This window comes from Capricornis sumatraensis, chromosome 11, assembly GCF_032405125.1.
Source record: "Capricornis sumatraensis isolate serow.1 chromosome 11, serow.2, whole genome shotgun sequence".
NCBI lineage: Eukaryota > Metazoa > Chordata > Mammalia > Artiodactyla > Bovidae > Capricornis > Capricornis sumatraensis.
This window is the reverse complement of record NC_091079.1, coordinates 35,853,376-35,874,728: the sequence shown is the minus strand read 5'-3', so window position 1 is coordinate 35,874,728 and position 21,353 is coordinate 35,853,376. Positions and strand designations below refer to the sequence as shown.

General features: G+C 44.7%; 1 protein-coding gene across 1 annotated transcript; it reads right to left on the bottom strand.

The window, feature by feature from the left end:
- Nucleotides 1-4,047: 4,047 nt before the first annotated feature.
- C11H8orf76 (chromosome 11 C8orf76 homolog) lies at nucleotides 4,048-18,938 on the bottom strand. Its single transcript, XM_068983962.1, has 6 exons — nucleotides 18,822-18,938; nucleotides 15,678-15,773; nucleotides 14,805-14,948; nucleotides 10,355-10,803; nucleotides 8,288-8,420; nucleotides 4,048-4,521 (listed from the first exon to the last, which is right to left on the bottom strand). Exons 1-6 carry the CDS (start codon nucleotides 18,936-18,938, stop codon nucleotides 4,324-4,326), a joined length of 1,137 nt encoding a protein of 378 aa, XP_068840063.1. The 3' UTR covers nucleotides 4,048-4,323.
- Between the last annotated feature and the right edge of the window lie 2,415 nt (nucleotides 18,939-21,353).

Sequence of the window (21,353 nt, the reverse complement as noted above, 5' to 3'; positions counted from 1 at the left end):
GGCCTGCCAAGCTCCTCTATCTACGGGATTCTTCAGGCAAGAAAACTGGAGCGAGTTGCCATTTCCTTCTCCAGGGGATCTTCCCAACCCAAGGATCAAACTCAAGTCTCATCAAAGCTTTCAGTGACCAAGTCACCCTGTGCCAAGGAGAAAGGACAAAAAGGACAGTGAGCCCCAAGCAGATAAAGGCCTGTCCTGCTTGTCTGACCTTGTTAGCAATGTCACCTGGTAGACACACTTTGATCGGGACAAGTCTGGCAGCCCCAGGCTGTCCCTCTTCAGAACCCTTATTTCTGGAGCTTGGATTCTTTCGTATAATCCTCTCTGGTTTTTGTTTGCTTGTTTGTTTTTATATGAAGACCTTGGAAAGTAGTGTATAAACTACTTTTATAGACTACATTTCAAAAGCACTAAAGAGCTGCTATTTAAAATGATTGCTTTTGTAAATAGCGGCCTTGGATTTGTTCCATAGATTTCTACCCCAGGTCTTCCTAAAATGAAGGACGTCTTTGTGGGAATGTGGTACCCCACAGGTAGGCGGGGGGGGGGGGGGCATCTGCAGTGGAGCTCTGGGGGAATGGGCTGTTGGCTCCCCAGGCTTCAGGCTGTCTCTGCCAGGACCTAGGGTGCAGGAAGGCAGCACTGGGTAGAAAGTCAAGGCGTGTCCGGGAAGCTGAGCTCCACCATGAAGCGGCAAACCAGAGACAGTCCCGGAGCCTATGCTTTGCAAGGAGGATTCACACAATGACTATTCAATGTCAGTTCCATTAGATGGTTACATAGCATTACCAACTCAATGGACAGGAACTTGAGCAAACTCTGGAAGATAGTGAAGGACAGGGAAGCCTGGTGTGCTGTCGTCCATGGGGTCGCAAAGAGTTGGACATCACTTAAGTGACTGAACAAGCACTTTCGGGGAATTAAAAAAAGCGGTCACTCTGACATTTAAAGGGGGAAACTGAGGAAGTCTGGACTCAGAACCATCTTGCCTGAGAGTGACCTTTGAGCTGGGATCTGTAGGAAACGCAAGTGTATGGCAGGGTTGGAGGGTTGCAGATGGAGTGTTCCGACTAGAGGGAACTGGATGGGCATAGGACTTGGGTGGGAGGCCACTTGCGGATTTCATAGGCACGAGAACAAATCAGAGTGAGCTGGGGTGATATGGGCCGGGGCCAGACCACACAGGGCCTCCTGGGCCTCAGGATTTGGGAAATGACTGAAGGATTCAGAGAGGAGTATTTTTACTAGATCCCTCTGGCTACAGTATAAGGTTGCAAGAGTGTAGGAGTATAAAAGACAAAGGACTCTCACCAGCTCAAGTTTGGGGCATGTGCCCCCCCATCCACCTTGGGAGAAAACACTGAAGACAGGCCTTTGGAGAGTCACGAGAGGACGAACTGCCCTGGGTCCCAACCCAGCCGAGGATGCAGACAGACGCCTCAGTGCTTCGCGTCTGCTCACCTTCTGAGTGACTCACTCATTAACAAGAGGGTGGGGGTAGCATGCAGGCCTGAGATTTTTCTCTAGCATAATCATTGCTCAATTAATTACCTTCACCATCTGTGCTGGAAATAATCAAGATGACTTGTGTGTGATGACACCCAGTCTTCCTGGTTGCCCTTTCCTGCCCTGTGTTACAGCTGGGGCATCAGGGTACAGGAGACTGGATTCTCACGTGTATGGACACGCTGCTGCCAGGGAAGGGAGGGGGGGCGGGAGTGAGGGTGTGGGCAGACCACTCAGCTGTCCAGGACTGCGTCAACAGTGGGCCTGGGAGGACAGCCAGAGGGCTGCAAGCTAACAGTCTGGGCAAAGTCAGAAGGGGACCAGGATGAGACAGGAAGCCCAGAGAAGCAAGGGGAGAAATGGGGATTTCCAGGAGGCCCCATATGAGCAGGAGGAAGGAGTTTTGGCTACAGAGACAGAAATGGACTGCGTTTCCAAGCAGATTGCCGCAACACTATCAGACCTTTGGGGTATTAACCTTTGATGCAAACAAAGCAAGATGCTGGCCAATTAATTCAGTGATTCTCTTCCACAAACATTTGGCGAGAGGCCAGGTGTTTTGCCCTGGGGATACAAATATGAACAAGACAGTCTGAGTCCACAATTTTTACAAAGCTTAAGTGTCTCATGGAAAACAGGTGATGACAAGATAGCATCGTGAGGGCCAAAATAGGGGCGAAAGAGCAGGGAAGGAGCACAGTGTGAAACTGACCACCTGGGAATCAAGACTTCTGGAAGCTGAAATCAGGTGGAGACCTGTGAGCCCAACACAAACTAGCCACATGAAGGGGCGGGGGTTCCGGGCTGAGCTGCCAGCTTGCGAGACTTGACAGTGACAGACTGGGCACATTTGAAGTTGGACAGTGGGGACACATGAGAAGCCCCTGGGAGCCCAAGGCTGTGTCATGAAGGGCTTGGCAACTACTTTCCCTTTGGGTTCTATCCTGCAGGCCACCCACAACTAGGCTGTAAACTCCACAGTAACCAGTGTCTCCACGGCAACTATCTAGTGCCTGTCCTATACAGGACCTCAGTAAGCGGTTGTTGATGACTCAAGGGAGGGGTAGAGGGGCAATGGGGAGGATTTTGGTGGTTCATTCTTTTTAATACTTTCTAAAAATTGAAATGTCCGTTAATTAAACAGTCTTTTGTTTCACATTAGAGATAAATGACTAAACCTGCAATCGCTAGTCATGTTCTCAGTCACTCATGTAAGAGTTTCAAACTATAAACAAAACCAGACCTTTGTCTTTTTTGGGAAGGGGCCTGGGAAAGGGAGAAATGAACAGTGAAGTACATGGGAGATACTGATGACTTCACCATTTTGCCCAGGGCTGGAATTCTCTTCCTTCTGCTGAGAAAAATAAAATCAAAAGCTGTGAGGGGGCAATATCTGATGAAGTTTTGGTCTATTATTAAAATTTATTTCTCATAAGGGAGCACTTCCATTCCAGATAATTCAAGCAAGCCTTTTCTATTTGAAGATGATGTTATGGACCAAGTATAATTTGTGTGGCTGAACAGAGAGGATAATCACCTGGGACAGAGCTCCACGGGTCTCATGTTTCAATACAGCTTGTGAACAAGGCACTTCATTCCAGACTATCTTCTCAGAGACGCATGTAAAGCAAACAACCTTTAAAAGGACTTGTCCTACCTTGGAGCACAGGGAAGGCCTGCTTACTGCTCGTTATAAAGGAGCTGATTCTCCTAAGCTCAGGGTTCCGCTAATACACCTCACTGCTTATGCACTCATTCGTCTGGGCCCCGTATTTGTCACCTGCCTTGAGACCTGGAGGCAAAGGAATGGACACAAATAGGCTGAAGCTTATCCTGAGTCCCTCCAACTGCAAGGAAATCAATCCTGAATATTCATTGGAAGGACTGATGCTGAAGCTCCAATACTTGGGCCACCTGATGCAAAGAACCGACTCAGTGGAAAGACCCTGATGCTGGGAAAGAATGAAGGCAGGAGGAGAAGGGGACAACAGAGGATGAGATGGTTGGATGATATCATCGACGCAATGGACCTGAGTTTGAGCAAACTCTGGGACATGGTGATGGACTGGGAAGCATGGCAGGCTGCAATCCATGGAGTCACAGAATCGGACACAACTGAGCAATGGAACAATAAATCCTGTTCCCTGGGCCACGAGTAATCAAGTCTTCTGCAGTCTCCATGACACTGGCAGGTTAATGTGCAGGTTTAGAGGTGTGGTAAATCTCAGCCTTCAACATACCCTTTCTAGAAATGGTTTCCTATCACACTTCAGCATTCTTGGTCCCTCATGATGAATTTACCAAAACAACATGGATACTTACGCTGCTAATACAGTAACTGTTTTTAAAAGATTATAAAATCTAAAAGTCTCTTTTATTTAAAAAAATTCATTTAAATTGAAGCATAGCTGATTTATAACGTTGTATTTATTTTTAATTTTGGCCACACTTATGACATGTGGGACCCTAGCTGCACCATCAGGAACTGAACCTGCACCCCCTGCATTGGAAGGCAGGGTCTTAACCACCAGACTGCCAGGCAAGGTCCTCAAAGTCCCTTTAAACACTTTTCCAACAGATACCTTCTAAAGGAGCAGTAGGCCTCACACAAGTGAATGACAGAAATCTAAAAAGAAAACAAAAAATCAAGAAACTGAATACAGTAGAAATTATCTGGGAGAGAAGCCATTTTTATAAAACATAGATGATTATTTTTAATTCAGTATATTCCATGATTAGCAGAGGATTCTGTCTGAAGTAAACCAGAACACTTAATACAGTACAAGATGTTTTTTTGTTTTGTTTTTATAGGGACCACTAAGGCAAGATCTGTATCTCTGTGTGGAACTGATTTTCAAAGGGACAGAAGTGGTCTTTGATCTTTCTGAACCACTTGTCTTCAAACTCTTTCGAAGACCCGATCACCAAGGTAGTCAGGGCTGTGGGGCCAACACACTTGACCTCTGTGTGAACCTCGTCTCTGATTTTTTCTGGGACGATATCTTCGCCCATAACCTGCAATAGGAGGGGGGAAGAAAGATAAAACTCTTTCCCAATAACAGGTGCAGCAGACACCGAATGGAAGACCATGCTAGTCATCAAGCGCAAAGGATTTCACACAAAAGCAGAACTTCTTCAGCAGCCAGGGGACAACTCTGACAATTCAACATATTGAAAAGATGTTTATGAAGTAGTGATCCAAGACCAGCTGTGTAAATACCCTACTGCTACTCTCATGCTTCCCGGAGTCAGCACATCAGGGAGGCACAAACGTGGCAGGGCTACCACTCAGGCCACAGGGAGTGCCGAGTCGACCTTCACAGATCACAGAGCATCTTCAGAGGGCAAGAACGCAACCGTGAGGGGTTCTTCTTCTCATAAACGACAGAAGAGCAGGCTTGGGAGGAACATAACTGCTACTTTGCAGAGAGCACAGACCCCTTCTTATGAAGTTCTCCAGAGACGTCAAAGGCAGCAAACAGCTGAGCAGCGAGTAGCTGAGTCTGCCCTTTCCTGACCCAGAGAGACTCCAACCCTCCAGGATGGTCACCACAGCAACCCGAGACCTGCAAGCACGCCAGCTCTCTGAAGGCGCAACACTGCCCTCTACTGGTGAGAACCAGGTCCAGATTCTGTGTGAGATTCTCTTTGACAAGACACCCACAAAACTACGTTTGCAGGAAGTGATCGGACCACTTTGGTAAGGACAGTGAACATTTCCCACCCCAAACATTTCCCACCAATTATCATGAAAAGTCAGGGAGCCACTTGGCAGGGGTATGGTAGAGGGAACTGGTCACTTGGATTTGGACTAGATGATCTCTAGGTTTCCTACAAACCCTGAGGTCCTCTGTTTGTAAATACTCAAATCATAATGGATTAGAAACCCACTCAAAGAACAGGTTCCACTGGCTTTAAATCTTCAAAGACTACTTACTGTTTGAGGCAAAGGCTGACAGGATGAGTAGAAACTGGCAGGATTTATTAAAGCATGGTAATTTTTATCAACTGGAAGACAATTTCTGTTTTTCTATCTTGACATTTCTAAAAACCAAGTTGTATCTTATAACCACTGCTGTGTCATAGTATAAAAAGCATCTTACTTTTCTTTTAGTGGCACCTCAACTAATGATGTGTCTTAACAACTGATGACTGCTTGGACTCAATGAAATGTAGTATTTTAAAATCTGAGATATAACACCAAAAGTGTATTTTTTTAATTAAAAAAAAATAGAGAGAATGGAATGATAGCAATATTCAAACAATGCAATATTTCAAAAAGAGGGCTCAGCAGGTGCATAATTCACAGACAGAGAACTATTATCTGTCACACATGGTGAAGAATATGAAGATGTTTAAGACACCTCCTAAAGGATGTCTTACAGGGCTTCCTGGGTGGCTCGGTGGAAAGAATCTGCCTGCCAAGCAGGAGACTTGGGTTTGATTCCTGGGTTGGGAAGATCCCCTGGAGAAGGAAATAGCAACCCACTCCAGTATTCTTGCCTGGGAAATCCCATAGACCAAAGAGCCTGGCGGGCTACAGTCCATGGGATCGCAAGAGGTTAACAACAACAAAGAATGTCTTACAAGGAACTTAAAATCTAGCTGAAAAGATAAGACATTCTTATATTTTCAGGGGCCCAAAGAGCTACCTATTTCAGCAATCACTCTATCGAGCTCAGAGGGAGAAACTGCCACAGACCAGGATGTTCAGGAAAAGGTTCCTGGAGGATGTGCGACCCAGGCTGGGTCTCAGGGTGAGAATAGTAAGTAGATGGAGATGGGAAAACCCATGACAGGTGTGCTAGACGTGGGAGATTAGTCCAGTGGAAGCAAAAGGTTTGTGGAAGGAATGACCAGGCCCTAAGTCTGAGATTACTCTCGGGAAGGCCTCAGACATCCTATCAAGGCACCAGAATTTGACCCAACCTCTAAGGTAATGGTGACACATTGAATATTAGTTTTTAAAGCAAGCAGGTAACATGGTCAAAGCCATGTTTTAAGATGAGCCCAGCAGCACAGGTGAAGACAGATCTGCAGGGAGAGAGTGAGGAGCCAAGGCAGGAGGTCACTATGAGTCAGATGTGAGGCAACGGGACTACGGTGTTGGCCGTGGGCCCTGCAGGAGGTGAGACTTGAGAGGAGAGCCCTACAGCGAGGGATGGTCAGGTCTGGGTGAAAGCAGAAAGATAGGTAGGATCGATGAAAGAAACTAAGTCTAGAACAAAGGCAGCGCTCTCTAGCTCCCCTCTGCCTCCTCTCAGCAGGTACTTACCGATGGCCAGTCCATGCTGGGCGCTGACCAGAGGCTGACTGAAGGTGGTTTTGCCAAGTAGCCTCGTTTTACGCTTGTACTCGAAGTGACAGCAGATCAATAATCACCTTGGATTAATGACTCCGTAAGTCACTGATCTGAGATGAGAGACAAGTGTTCCAAGATGGGACACAGACTGGAGGGTCCATTAACCCAGAGGTGACAACGGGAACTACAGCATGGTTACGGTTTGTGTGGGAGAAAGAGACAGGACAGAGAGCCTGAGCGAAAGCTCAGGGAATGTCACTACTTAAGACATAGGGGAAACTAGCAGAGTCCCAAACAGCAGAGAAATTTTAAGGAATAAAGGAGAAAAAGAGATGAGTATTTTTAGCAGTTCAGCTGCTCAGAAGCAAGGAAGAGGGAACTAAACGTGAGTGGCCAATGGCGCTGAATGCTAAGAAAGACAGGAAGCAAAGAGGAAGGAAAAGCAGCCGTAAACTCGGGAGAGATGGTCTATCTGTATGTGTCTGAGGGTCCAAGGGAATGAGCCCATGGAAGGGGAAGGCAGAAAAAAGGCTCAAAGAGAACAGATGGGAGTGAAGACCCCAGAAGAGGGAAAAAGGGTCCAGCTGAGAGCTTAGCCTGGGGGAGGAAGACAGGATAGACAGACCATCAGCAGTTCTTGAAAGAACCACGTTAGGAGGTATATGGATAAAGAGCTATTCTCCTGGGAAAAGTGCTTGAGCCGTCAAGTTTCAATTACATATTAAAAGGAATTAGCATGAATAACATAAACTTATAGATAATCTCCAAACACCAGGTTAAGCAATTTCAAGAGCATTTTTTCTTTTTACATTTTTGACCAAGCAAGACATACAGCATCTCAGTTTCCCCAGCAGGGATCAAATCCGGGTCCCTTGCAGTGTGGAAGCTTGGAGTCTTAACCACTGGACCACCAGAGAAAGCCTTATCAATTAGCATATTTTTTAAAAAGCTAATACCAGTTAAACAAAATTGACATTTGAGTTTCTAAGCAACTGTCAAAGTAATAACAGGGTGGAGCAGAAAGAAAATGGACTTGAAGCTGGAGGGGTTCTCATTTACCTCTGCCACTTAAAATCTGACCTTAGGCAAGTCACAGCCTCTGTGAGCCTCACCCCAGCTCTGTCCCTCCCACAGGCTGTTATGAGGACAAATGGGGGGAAAGACAGACAAAAGAGCTGCCCAGATGCCAACATTCATTCATTCAGCACTCACGAAACAATTATGGGGCATTTCTGACGTTCAAGTAGACAGGTGCTAACAAGCACCGACAAGTAGATGAACTTGCTGCGGGACAGAGAGGAGGAAGAGGCCACTTGCGGCAGTTAAGTGATCAAAAGGCACGGGAAGAAGGGAGACAGAAGTCCTCTAGAAGATGCAATTTAGCCCTGTGGTTTTTTGGTTTTTTCTTTAAATGGTCTCGGAGCCAGGAAAAATATCTGTGATGCTTCATTTCACATAAACCCTGGGGGACACACTCACCTCTGCTATCAACAGCAAAGTGTCTTCTTTGAAGCTGAACCTTTTCATTTTATCTTCAATTTCCTGCTGAGTCCTTAAGTTCCTCTCCAAAGCAAACGATGTTTGCTGAGACTGGGCAAGCTGAAGCAAAAGCCTGAAAAACAGCAAGTCCCAGTCTGGAGGCACCCGAGAAGGACAAAGACACGTTCACACACAGCACTGGCACTGGGCTGGAAGCGAGTCCTCTAGGCTAAGGAGAAGGTCCTCACCTTCATCTGAATCCCTAAAGCTCTTTACTCTCAACAAATTGCACAACATTACACTGGAGAACCATCTTTTCTAAAATTCATAGACCAAGCTTCCAAAGGAACCTTCAGAGAGCAAGACCTCGAAAGGGCTTCCTGTAGAAGTCGGGCGACTGAAAGCACAAACGATTTCAAGTGAAGAGAACAAGGCTCCCCATCAGAGGCTCCTCCCCAGAAGTGCCAGGAGGAGTCCCTTTGAAGCTGGTGCTCTGTGACCCTTCGGTCTCCCTGAAGCCACAGCAACCCGATCTCAAGGACTAAGGAGTTTCTCCAGCATGCTTCAATTACTTGAAGCAGGGCCAAACCTTCAGTGACCCTCTGATATCCACTTTACAATCAGTTCACCCCTGACCTCCCCATCATGGCCGTGCCCTGGTCCCCTCTCTTCTCCTTCCTCCTGCTCTCCTCCCACAGCTCTTTCCCTTCACTGTTTTCTAAAACATTGAGTGTGCAGATTGTTCCAATTTCCCTCCAGCCTCGCTGCTACACCCAGAAGCAGAGCTCTCCTGTTCACTCATTTCCTGCCTCCAGAAATGCACATACTACTCCAGGCCCTGAGGGATACCGGTGAGCAAAACAGACAGGTTTCTGCCTCAAGGAGTGGAAGGAGAATGATCACAGGTAAATAAGCTAGTCTCAGGCAGTGATGAAGGCCATGAAACAAACACTCGAGACAGGATGGACATGGCGTCTACCTCAGACAGGGCCGTGACGGAAGGATTTTCTGAGCCACCATTCACGCTAAGGTTCAGATGGTGAGGAAGCAGCCACAGGAACATCTGGGTGAAGGGGCTTAGCCAAGGGAAGGGGGCTCGGCCACGAGAACTAGCTTCAAGTGTTAGAAAATCAGGAGGATCTCTGTGACCAAAATACAGCCAAGAAGAAAACAAACTAGAGTGAAAGAGACAGGCAGGTCCAAGTCATGTTAAGTCCTCGTGCACCATGGAAAGAAGCACGGAATTTATGTCAGTGCAATGGGAAGCTGCTGGAGTTTTACAAAATAACACACGACCTGACTGGCCTTCACTCTGACTGTTCCCATCATCTACTGGCCTCTGGAGACATTCACACGCATGAACCCTTTAGGTCCCTGCTTTCTCTCTCGTGCTCTTGAGATTACTGGACAATACCGCTTACCCTTGGCTCCCTCCATTTCATGTCCATTTACCCCTCTATCCTCTGCCGTCTGCCTGTCCCCACCGTGACTGAAACTGCTTTCTCAGAGGCCACACATGAGCTCTTGCCTTCAAAGCCTTTTCTCACTGCGTCTGATCGCTGATCCTTTCTGGAGCTCCTCTAGCTCCACCTCCCACTTCCTCACGGAAGGCTCCAGCTGGACTCCCACCCTCCACTGGTTCTGCTGTCCTGTCTCAGGGGAGGCACCACCATCCACCCTCACCACAAGGCAGATTCTTCAGGGTTATCTGATTTTCTTCTTTGGTAGCTTTCTGTGGAACTTGAGTGAAAAATCCCTTGTTTAAAATATCGTTTCCTCCTTCGTCAATGTTTTATATATTTAACTCCCCCCACCCCCTAATTTTAACATCTGCCAACCTTAATATCTTGAGTGATGATATGAGCTGTATTCCTGAGCAAGCACAGTTGTTTTTAAATCTTACATACTAAAAGGGCACATTCAAAAGATCCCGTCAAGACCATAGGAAAAATCTCAAAAACATATATCAGGTGTCTAGCCTAGAATTTTTAGAAGCTTAAAATCAGAAGAAATAGAACCTTTATTTCACCCTTAGCACCCTGTGTGTTTCATCCATTCTGAGCTTACCTGGTTCGTATAAAAGAGGCACAGGCTTTCATCTCAGTTTCTAGCAACACTGCTGCTCTCTCTTCTGTCATACGGTTTTGAATATTTTTAAGAGCTTTCTCACTCTTTTGCTTGTTACCACTGCTTACTTCCACAGAGCTCTCAGGCAAAGTTTCAGGGAAACACAAAAGACAGTCTTTTCCTGAGTGCGGAAAGGAGGATTTGATAGCCGTGTCACTTGAGGTGAAACTGTTCTCTTTCTGAGATGACGCAAGCGATGCTGACAGCGCTGGCCCCAGGTTCAGGTAAGCCTCTCCCAATTTGCCCCAGTTCCAAGGATTAAAGGGATGCAAAGAAATCAGTTTCTGTAGGCAGAAAATGGTTTTCTCCAAGTTCTGCAAACTGGAACAAATAGTAAACTGGAGGTAGAGTACAGTGGTTAAATGGTCTGTGTTAGTTGCTTTATTTTCCTAAAGAGAAAAAACAAAGGTTAAAATGTTTAAACTACAGGATGTTTCCCATATAAAAATGAAGATGCCTAAAAATCTACGTTGTGCATGTCCTAAATCACAAGTATCTTTCATTAGCCACATAAGTAGAGCAAACTAAATGTTTCTCAATAGATCTCATTTTGAAACCATAAACCAAGAGAAATATATGTGTATGTTCAGTCGCCTCCGACTCTCTGTGACCCCCTGATCGCTTCAGGCTCCTCAGTATACACTACCCAACAAAATATTACCAGTCATTCCCAAACACCCTAATGTCACAGCAGTAACATAATCCAGGTGATGGTGGCTTGGCAAAGCTCAGTACCAAAAACCTCTGTGTCAGTTTATTTTCAATTGTGCATTATAATCTTAACTGTCTTCAGCCAGACATCTGAAAGAACCAAGCCAACTTTTTTATACTCTGGGCTAATGGTTCCATTTTAATATTCCAGGCTTTCTAAAAATCCAAATGGCAATTTCCTTGAGGATTCAAATGGACTCTATTTCCAAATTCTACTTGGCTTAGACATCTTAAACAGGATGGCCCTGAAGCTCTCAGTGTTTCATGATGCATCGTAATTGAATCCAAATGCCTTCTCTGGTAACCATTACCAAGACCAGTTATTCTTGGCCAGAGGGGGTTGCTTGGTTTCCTTCTGATCAGAAAATCCTTTTCAAGTCTACTTAACCAGAGGCACCGCCTCTTGCCTAACTTGCCATATGGCAAAAGCCCTGTGGGTGAGGGTTTCTTTTTTTTCTAAGTTAAAGTCTGCAGAGATTCAGTTGATTTTAAGTCTACGGAAAATCTGGCCTACTAGTATCTGGATCAAGCTCCTGCACAGAACCGAGCGAGAAATAAGAGTAAAACTACCCAGCATGCAGCTGGAAGAAACTGGCACGTCAGTGAGTGAAACCTTGGGGAGGACTCTAAATATCCATACGCTGAGTGAAAAGAAAAGAAAGCCCCATGTAACCTACTAGGTCATACTGTACCTTCCCAAGACAGAACTGATCTGGTTCTACTATTACTATCATTCAGTATTCTTTCTTTCCCCACAGATTACTAAGTTCCAAAAGAGTTTTTGTTCAATGCTGAATTCCCAGTACAGAGCACAGCATCTCAGACATAGCATATGTCTAGTAACTGTTGAGAAATACATCTTCATGTTTCTTATTTATAGTAAGAAAAGCAACATGTATAGACTCTCTACAGGAAATGCAACCTTTCCTCTACAACCAGTCCATAGTGCTCTATACTGTTTAAAAACATTTCCAGGGACTTCTCTGGTGCTCTAGGGGATAAGACTTCATCTTCCAATGCAGGAGGTAGAGGTTCAATCCCTGGTCAGGGAACCAAGATCCTCCATCCCTTGTGGCCAAAAAAACCAAAACAGAAAACAGAAGCAATACTGTAATAAATTCAATAAAGACTTTTAAATAAATAAATACAAATAAAAACATGTTTACATTGAGAAAGCAAGTGTGTGTTGGGGTCTGTAGCATACAAATCATGATTCTGATGCACCGATTCTGGGTGGCCTAACCAGTGAAGAGAAGGAAATGGCAACCCACTCCAGTCTTTTTGCCTGGAAAATCCCATGAACAGAGGAGCCTGGCAGGCTACAATCCACAGGGTCACAAAGAGTAGGCATGACTGAGCACAACTAATAAGGAAGTCTCTGGAAATTAAATTCCATTTAAATGAGTTTGTGTGCTTTTTCCCAGAATATTCCAAGTCCTGTAATGCAATGATGGTGACGATTGCTAACATTTACAGAATGCTCACCATATGCCACACACTACTCTTCCTGCTTCACTCATGTGATCCCCATGACAATCCTTTAAAATAGACTGTCGCTATTCCCATTTTAGAGATGAGGCAACCGAGTCACAACAGAGAAGTTAGGCAGGCTGCCTGCCGTCACACAGCCAGTAAGCAGCAGAGCTACAGCAGATCCTGCTAGAAGCCACAGAATAAAGGAACTTCAGAAGAGCTGACGCGTGTTAGTGGGCTTAGGAGCCTCCGGTTAGTTACTAGGTGAGTGATGTAAACGCAGGGTATGGACAGGGTTCTCTCTCCTTGGCATCAAACCCAGAACTGGGCACACGGTAGGACTGAAATGTTTGTGAAGTGACAAATGGGGGAAAAAAAAGTCATTAACTGTCAAAAAGCAGTTTCCTTACCACAGTTTATCACATGAGCCTACCAGTGACTATAAGATATTTAAATTAAGAAATAAGTTCTGTTACCAATTTTATTAAAAAATCTTAAGAAGAGAGACGAATAAACTTCAGCAGAAGCTGTGAGCATAAAATGTTTACGTCATGCTGGGCGCTCTAGGACTTGCTGCCTGTTTTGTTCAGTGGTGACCTATTCCCTACAGAGTATGAGGTGACAGTAACCGCTGGAACAAAACCCAGAAACGAGACAGAGCAAATTTAAAAAAAGAGGGTCTATAAGAAGGGAGAAACTTTTAAAATGAAAACAAAACACAGGGTATCAGGAAATGAGAAAGCCATGCAAATAGGCAGGGTTCACTGAGATCATGTGATGAGATCTCACCCTTCAAAGCAAGGGGTGAGACCCACTAGCCTCTGGTGCCATTTCCTCCCTAATATTCCTGCCTGTCAGGGTGCCCAGGAGCCCAAGCAGCAGTCCTCCAAGGCCTGACAGAGGAGCTGAAGGGCTTCTGAGTGGTCCCTCCTCCTGCCTGGATCTCGCGCTCCAGATGGCATCTGCTGATTGGCAACACATTTTTCTCTGAGCCACAGAAACAGACTCACTAAGCTAGAAGGATCCAGAGACAGTCCAGCCTTGACATTACTCTAGCTGCCTTCAGGGGTACTCAGGGGAAGACAAAGCACAACAGTGACATCAGGAGATGCGAGGGAGAGGTAGGTAATGGTAGAGCCAAGCCGTAATGAAGGACGGGTGACGGATATCTAGAAAAATCAACCGAAAGAACCCAGATTGCTGCTAATTTGCAGAACAGGGAGGCTAAACACTGTTAAAACCCACCAAGTTCACTGTGTTCATGCCATGTGTTTCCTTAACAGAGTAATCTTCTGGTTTTAAGAATTAACCCATAATTAGTAGAAAAGGAAAGAACAAAACACAGTTGTTTTCCATGTTCTGAAGAACATTACCACCAAGGTTTCCTCTCATGGCAAGACGCTGAGGTCCTATGCAATAAAGCCCACACAAGTAAATTTAAGGATTTCTCTTGGTTAATGAGATAGAGGAGGACAATTCAATTGCATGCATACTTTAGGCTGACCTCTGGCCAACAAGATTCGAAGGATTCAAGATCAGTGCCTTGGTGCTTCATTACGTCCCTCTAAGGAAGAAAACTGGTCATCTATAAACTAGGATTGGTGGACTCAAACTCACTCCCATATAAAATTTACACAAAAAACCTACAGGAGCTTTAATCTGAAAACAAAAATAAGCAGAATCCAGCAGTGCTCTTTTTTATTGCTTAAAAAAAATTCTGCAGACTCCATCAAGAATAAAAAGGATTAAGCCTGGCTTAGTATGATATTTATTTAATTTTTGGCAGCCTTTTTTTTCCTGTTTATAAAAGTAATATATATTCATTGTAGAAACTTCGGAAAATAAAAATCTAAACAACAACGAAACACCTGAGAAGAAAAAAGATCACTGGTAATTTACTGAGTATTTATTTACTCCTAACAAGAGTAAAACCTTTGCAAGTGAGGTTTTCAGGCAATGAAGAATTTTGAGCATAAAACAGGAAAAAATATTACAAGGAAATGATTATGTCTGGAGCTCCAAACTGTTCATCATAATAAAGTTCTTCCACCACTGACAATTTCCTTCTGCTTATCCAAACCCACAGATTTTGCTGCCAGCAAGAGGTTGTTTTTTTGTTTTGTCTTTTTTTTTTTTTTTTTTTTAGAAAATAAACTATTCAGTCATCCTAGGAAAGCAAATGGAAACAGGCACAGAAACCACTCACCAAGTTTGTGGCAATCTCCAGGGCTTCCTTGTGCCTTCCCAGGTGAACAAGGCATCGAGCCTGGCCTTCCTGGACATCCCTTTTCATGGCAAAATTTGTAGATGGCAGTTTTTCTGAGATACTGGAATACTCCTGCAGTGCTTTCTGGCAAATAATTGTTAAATGACGGCAAATGAAGGGAAGGGATGAAGAGAAAGGCAGAAAACACAATATGAAAAAAGAATTCAGTCATGGGGGTGATGTGTTTCCCAGGCAGTAGGTAATGTTATAACTGACCCTGCAGTGAACTAAAGGAAGACTTGAGCATTTCAATCGGTACTAGTTTTCTAAGAGGTAGAGAAGAAATGGCTGGAAAATATAATTAAAGCATTCTGGAGCCCAAAAGACCAGGATCTGACTCCCGGTTTTGCCACTAAACTTGCTGTAGAACCTTTCCACATGAGCAAAACAACAACAGGGTCCTTGTGAAGATGACATGAAGTCAATATAAAAAGCAAGCTGATAGCTAGTTGTTAGTTCTCTCCCCCACTTCTTTTTTAAAACACATTTTGGGGTGCCTTGTTCCTGTGGCCCCATGAGGTATCCAAGCTAGAGGCTTCTGTATACTGAGGAGATAAGGAATCTACAAGGATCCAAACAAGCTCTCTATACTGGAGTGACAGGAAACAAAACAAAGCATACAGAGCCGTGTGGAGAAGGCCAGAAGCTTGGGATTCTAAGAGTACAAACACATTTCACCAAAGATTACAATCATCTTCAAAAGCAGCACACTCATAACTTATTACAGTACACTGTTATGTATTTGAATACGCTGCAGTGGACAGAACAAGAGAACATTTCAAGCGGCACAATCTTCTGTATGTTAAATTCTACCTGATACTCTTGCCGTCTGTAGGCCAGGTCCCCTTTGAATTTCTGGACAGTCAGAGCTTCAACATCATCGCTGCTCCCTGTTTCTTCATAAAACCACTAGAAATTGTGAAAACAGCATATTATAGAGAAGGAGGTTATGCTTTTCCACCCCATGTGCAGGAGTGCTAAATCACTTGAGTCGTGTCCACCTTTGTGCAACCCCAAAGGGGTTGGAAAACTATACAGTCCTCCAGGCTCCTCTGTCCATGGGATTCTCCGGGCAAGAATACAGGAGTGGGTTGTCACGCCCTCCTCCAGGGGATCGTCCTGACCCAAGGATTGAACCCACATCTCTCGTGTCTCCTGTATTGGGAGCTGGGTTCTTTACCACTAATGCCACCTGGGAAGTCCTTTCCACCCCAGACTCAGGGGCAATTTCCCATATATAACTGATTAAACCTCAGAAAAGTCATACTTCTCCAGGATAAGACTCAGGAAAACATCTGACAAAGAAGAATGACAAGTTTTTTTTTTTTTTGCTGTGCTGGGTCTTCATTGCAGCATGTGGGCTCAGCAGTTGCAACCAGCAGGCTTGGTTGCCCTGTAGCATGTGGGATCTTAGTTTCCAGACCAGGGCTCGAACTCACATCCTTTGCATTGCAAGGCAGATTCTTAACCACTGGACCACCAGGGAAGTCCCAAGAATGACAATATTAATGGTGACTCAGTTTTTATGAAAATTATCACCATTAATAAATATACCAATAATATGATACGTCAACTAAAGAAGCGTGAAAATATTTAGTTTCCATAGCATTTCCAATTTGGGGTTTAGGGCCTGGGAACATACATTTAACTAGCACAGTTTACAGTGGTTCTTTAGACTGAGATATGTTTTCCTGCAGAGAAATTCTTAGGGTGGATGGAACTGGGATTGACAACTCTTTACAGAGATAACATAGGAAAGAACTGCTATTATAGTGCTATTATGAAAGTGTAAAAGCCAAAAGTAGAATCCAAGCAAAGACAGGAGGCTGACAGGAAGCTTCCATGCAATCAAATGCCAACGTACTGTAGGAGAAAAGTTTCAGGAAAAGTCCATCTGGAATATTTTATTCATTTTTCTACTGCTTTAAACCCTATGGATAGAAAGAAAAGTGAAACAGATTTTTTTTCTTATTGCATTAAGAACGTTAAGATGAGAAAACAGGGATGATGAAAAGCACACCATGTGCCAGTTTTCCAGTATCTCGTCCTCTCTTTTACTCACAGTAAAACACACTGAAGTCAAATGAACTCTGTCCCCAGTTAAATGTTATTATTAACTCAAAAGTACCTGCATTTGTGATGGTTCCACCATGGTGTCAAACTTTCTCGGTTCCATTTCTAAGAGAGATGTCCAGGTATCATACCCACCCTGTTATCTTAGTTATATAGTTCCCTCCTTAGCCTGATCCCCTACAGTGGAGAAAGCTAGCAACCACTGCTTTTCTGTTCTCCCTGAAGCAGTGTGTAACCTCATAACAGTCTATATCCTGAATTCATAATTTTCTTTTGCACTTTACTACTCCCCAGTTCCCAACTTCTTGAACAACAGCTGCATTACTGCAAACCTCCACCCAACAGTCAAAATTCTACTGGGAAACGATCAGGCGAAATTGGCTTTCAAATGCAAGAACTCAGACAAGAAAGGCTTCAAATACTCCATTCTGATAAGAAAAGGAGGGAAAAGCTGTGAACAAGGGTGAAAACTAAGACGTGAAGTGCTGGTAAGACAAACACCTGCTTCCACACCGAGCAGTAAGGGAAAACAAATCTAACTCAAACTCCTAGTTTTACACTTGGGAGAACCAACAGGACTTGAATGAAGCCTGAATTCATTTCTTGAATGAGGCCTGAATAGTAACTCTCTGAATTTATGAGAGTCACCATTTGCCAAATAAATAAATCCTAAAGACAAGTGATTTGGGGGATTTTACTTTATAAGTAAACAGCACATCACATTATCTCATTCCACTCTCACAATAATCCTGTGAGCCAACAAACATTATTTTTTTCTCAAATGACAAATAAGGAACGGACACTGTGAAAGTCAATTTACTGACTCTTAAAGTCAATGCTGGAATCCAGGTGTCCTATCTCACAACTGTGGCTTTTTAATGTGGTACCACAGGACTTCAAAAGTCCATTTCCCAGTTTTAGTCTACAGGATCAAGTAGGCCACTCTGAAAGACTGCACGTGGCCAGGAGAAAATGTAAATGAAATAAAACAAAAATCCAATCCAATCCAGTGATTTCAGAGTGCCTGACATCTGTACGTACAGGGATTTTAAGGAAAAATGAGACAATATATGGCCAGTGCCTGGAATACTATTTGATAAAAAGGAACTATTATTGGTGGGATGACATTTACAGACTAGAAAAAATCCAAGGTAATACTCTACTTATGCAAAGTATTCAGAGTTCCTACTATGAACAAAAACTGGTAGGCAGTGTGGAGGACATAAGGTGAAGCACGCACCGTCCTGTGACCATTCAGCATTCTGGGTCTAAGAGCTTTAGAGACACTGACAACTGCGTTAATAGGTAAAAGACGGGAAAGGAGTCAAAGACAAAGATAATGTGGTTGGAAGGGGGAGTTAGAAAACTTTCTGGAGGAGGCGGCATTTAAGGTGCACCTTGAGAAATGGATATAATTGAACGATTTTGACCACCTGAGCGGGGTTAACGTGGGCAAGGGGAACTCAGTGAACAAGGACAGGCCCGGTTCGGAGAGCAGACAACACTGAAGTCTGAAAAGTGGGCGGTGGCTGAATTTTTGCGGGCCCTGACTGTACGGCTGCAGAAGCAGCGAAAGTCCATGGTAGCTAATACAGATTACAGAGTAGGCCGGTGAGGCCAGTGAGGCGCGGTGAGACCGGCGGAACGCCAGGTATGACGTGATGGCCGGCTGCGCGGGGATTCCCTCGGGGGCAGAGGATGGCGGACTCAGCCGGTGCGGCTTGTAGGTGGAGGGATGGCAGGGAGGCCCAGGTGAGCGTAGGGCGGCCAGAGGGTCTGGGTTCGGGGGACAGGCTACGCGGGCGTAGGACGTCTGAAGCGCTGTCGGGCCGAGACCACCAGGCCCGGAGGCTGCGGTGAGGCCGACAGGCCCCGCTCTCTCACCTGCGGCTCGCAGCGTTTGGCGCGGTACGACTCCGGTGGTCCAGGCCGCCGCTCCCGCCTCTCCTCGAACACCGAGTCCTCGAATTCGCCGCCGAGCAGCCAGCATCCCATTTCCATTGCGCGCCCCACACCGGCGCATCGAGAGGAGGCGGTACCTAGAGCGGAAGGGGCCGGCAAGATCCGGCGCGCGGCATGCTGGGACTTGTAGTCTTAGGGCAGAGGCCAGACCGGGACTCGCCCCATGGTAAGTTTCAAGTTGTTGAGCTGAGATTTTATCTAATTCACAGGGCGAGGACAGAACCTGACTTCTCCGTTTCTGGAGATGGCAGAACGATCCTTACATGCACTCTTCAAAAAGCACTGGCCTCAGGGTAGCTGTTCAAAACCAGTTTTTCACTGTTGACAGTATTCTTGGCACTGTGCTAAGCCCCTTTTTTTTTTTTTCATTTTACTGTAACTTTTCTAACAACTTTTGAAAGACACAGTGATTCTCATTTTTCAAATGAAAAATTGTGGCCTTAGAAAGGTTAAGTAATTTTCTCAGGATAAACTATTATGTGGCTGCTGCTGAAGTCGCTTCAGTCGTGTCCGACTCTGTGAGACCCCATAGACGGCAGCCCACCAGGCTCTCCCGTCCCTGGGATTCTCCAGGCAAGAACACTGGAGTGGGTTGCCGTTTCCTTCTCCAGTGCATGAAAGTGAAAGTGAAGTCGCTCAGTCGTGTCTGACTCTTAGCGACCCCATGGACTGCAGCCTACCCAGCTCCTCCATCCATGGGATTTTCCAGGCAAGAGTGCTGGAGTGGAGTGCCATTGCCTTCTCCAATTATGTGGCTAAGAGTTGGGAAATAAAGAATTGAGTCAATAATCTCTGTGTGTCTTCATGGAAGAGCCACACCAATTATAAAGATTGGGGTATCGTAATTCAGAAAAGCTATGACAAACCTAAAGAGTGTATTAAAAAGCAGAGACATTACTTTGCCAAGAAAGGTCTGTATAGTCAAAGCTATGATGTTTCCAGTAGTCATGTATGAATGTGAGAGTTGGACCATAAAAAGGCTGAGCGTCAAAGAATTGATGCTTTTGAATTGTGGTGTTGGAGAAGACTCTTGAGAGGCCCTTGGACTGCAAGGAGATCAAACCAGTCAATCCTAAAAATCAATCCTAAATATTCACTGGAAGGACTGATGCTGAAGCTGAAACTCCAATACTTTGGTCACCTGATATGAAGAGCTGACTCAGAAAAGACCCTGATGCTGGGTAAAATTGAATGCAGGAGGAGAAGGGGATGATGGAGGATGAGATGGTTAGATGGCATCATCTACTCAAATGGACATGAGTTTGAGCAAGCTTTGGGAGATGGTGATGGACAGAGACGCCTGTGTGTTGCAGTCCATGGGGGTGGCAAAGAGTCAGACATGACTGAGCGACTGAACAGTAACACAGTAATTGAATGCCTTGTAAAACAGGGGACATGGAGATTTATTCTGGGGACTCAATCAGGGAGCATTAATTCTGCCCAGAAAAATACTAGATCCCAGAACTCTAAACACAATATTTACTAGAATTCTTACTCTTTCAAGATGTTCCTTGAGACAAAAAAGTAAAAATTGTTGACAAAATATGGGGCCAGTATTTCACAGCATAGTATTATGGCTCCATATTACATAGCAGGTCATAGACATGGAGGTTTTCTCTTCCAGGGTTCTTTTCTCAACCCAAATTTCTACTCCATACATTAACTCTAGGAGAACCGAATCTACTCCCCAGTTTTTCAAAATCCATCTCTCTGTTGATGATTCCCCAAATCTAGAACCAGCTCCTGTATCCTTGGTGGAAATCTCCATCAGAACAGCCTACAGATATTAACCACTGATGAGTTCATTCATGTAAGGACCCTTAGGGAAAAGTCCTAGTTAGGAAAAATTTAGAAATTATAGAAAAGTGAAGGAAAAAAGGTATCCATAATATTATCACCCAGAAGCAATGGAGTCTAAAGAAGGGAGAGCTAGTTGCCCTAATTCTAAAATGCTCTGTCTTAACAAAGACAGTACAGCATATTGTCAAAGGGCCTCAAGCACCAGATTTGTCTGGATTCATGATCCTGGTTCAGTTATTCACTGGCTGTATAACCTGATCTGTGAAGTAGGAGTTGATTAAAATAGTGCATGTAAGGTGCCTGTTGGATAGCAACTGAATAATGCATGTTTATTCAAAATTCCTGTCCCAGGTGCAAAGAGCAAAGTAAGCAGGGAGGTGTTTTTTTTTTTTTTTCCTCCAGCTTTTCCTTTTTTAGGGCTGCTTGGTTTTTGGAACTTCTACTCTCCCCTGTTCTGAGATGCCTCCAGTCTAGTCTCTTCCTGGCCCTACAACTAACTGAGGTAGATATTTTGCTGAAATGATTAGGAAGTCATGGAAGGGGAGTTTACGGGTAAAAGAGAGTTCTTTGCCTTTTGAACTCAGGATCCCTGAGCTAAGGGGTTTCCAGCCTTTTTAGCACTAAGAATCCTCTTAGTTATTTTCCTCCAAAGTA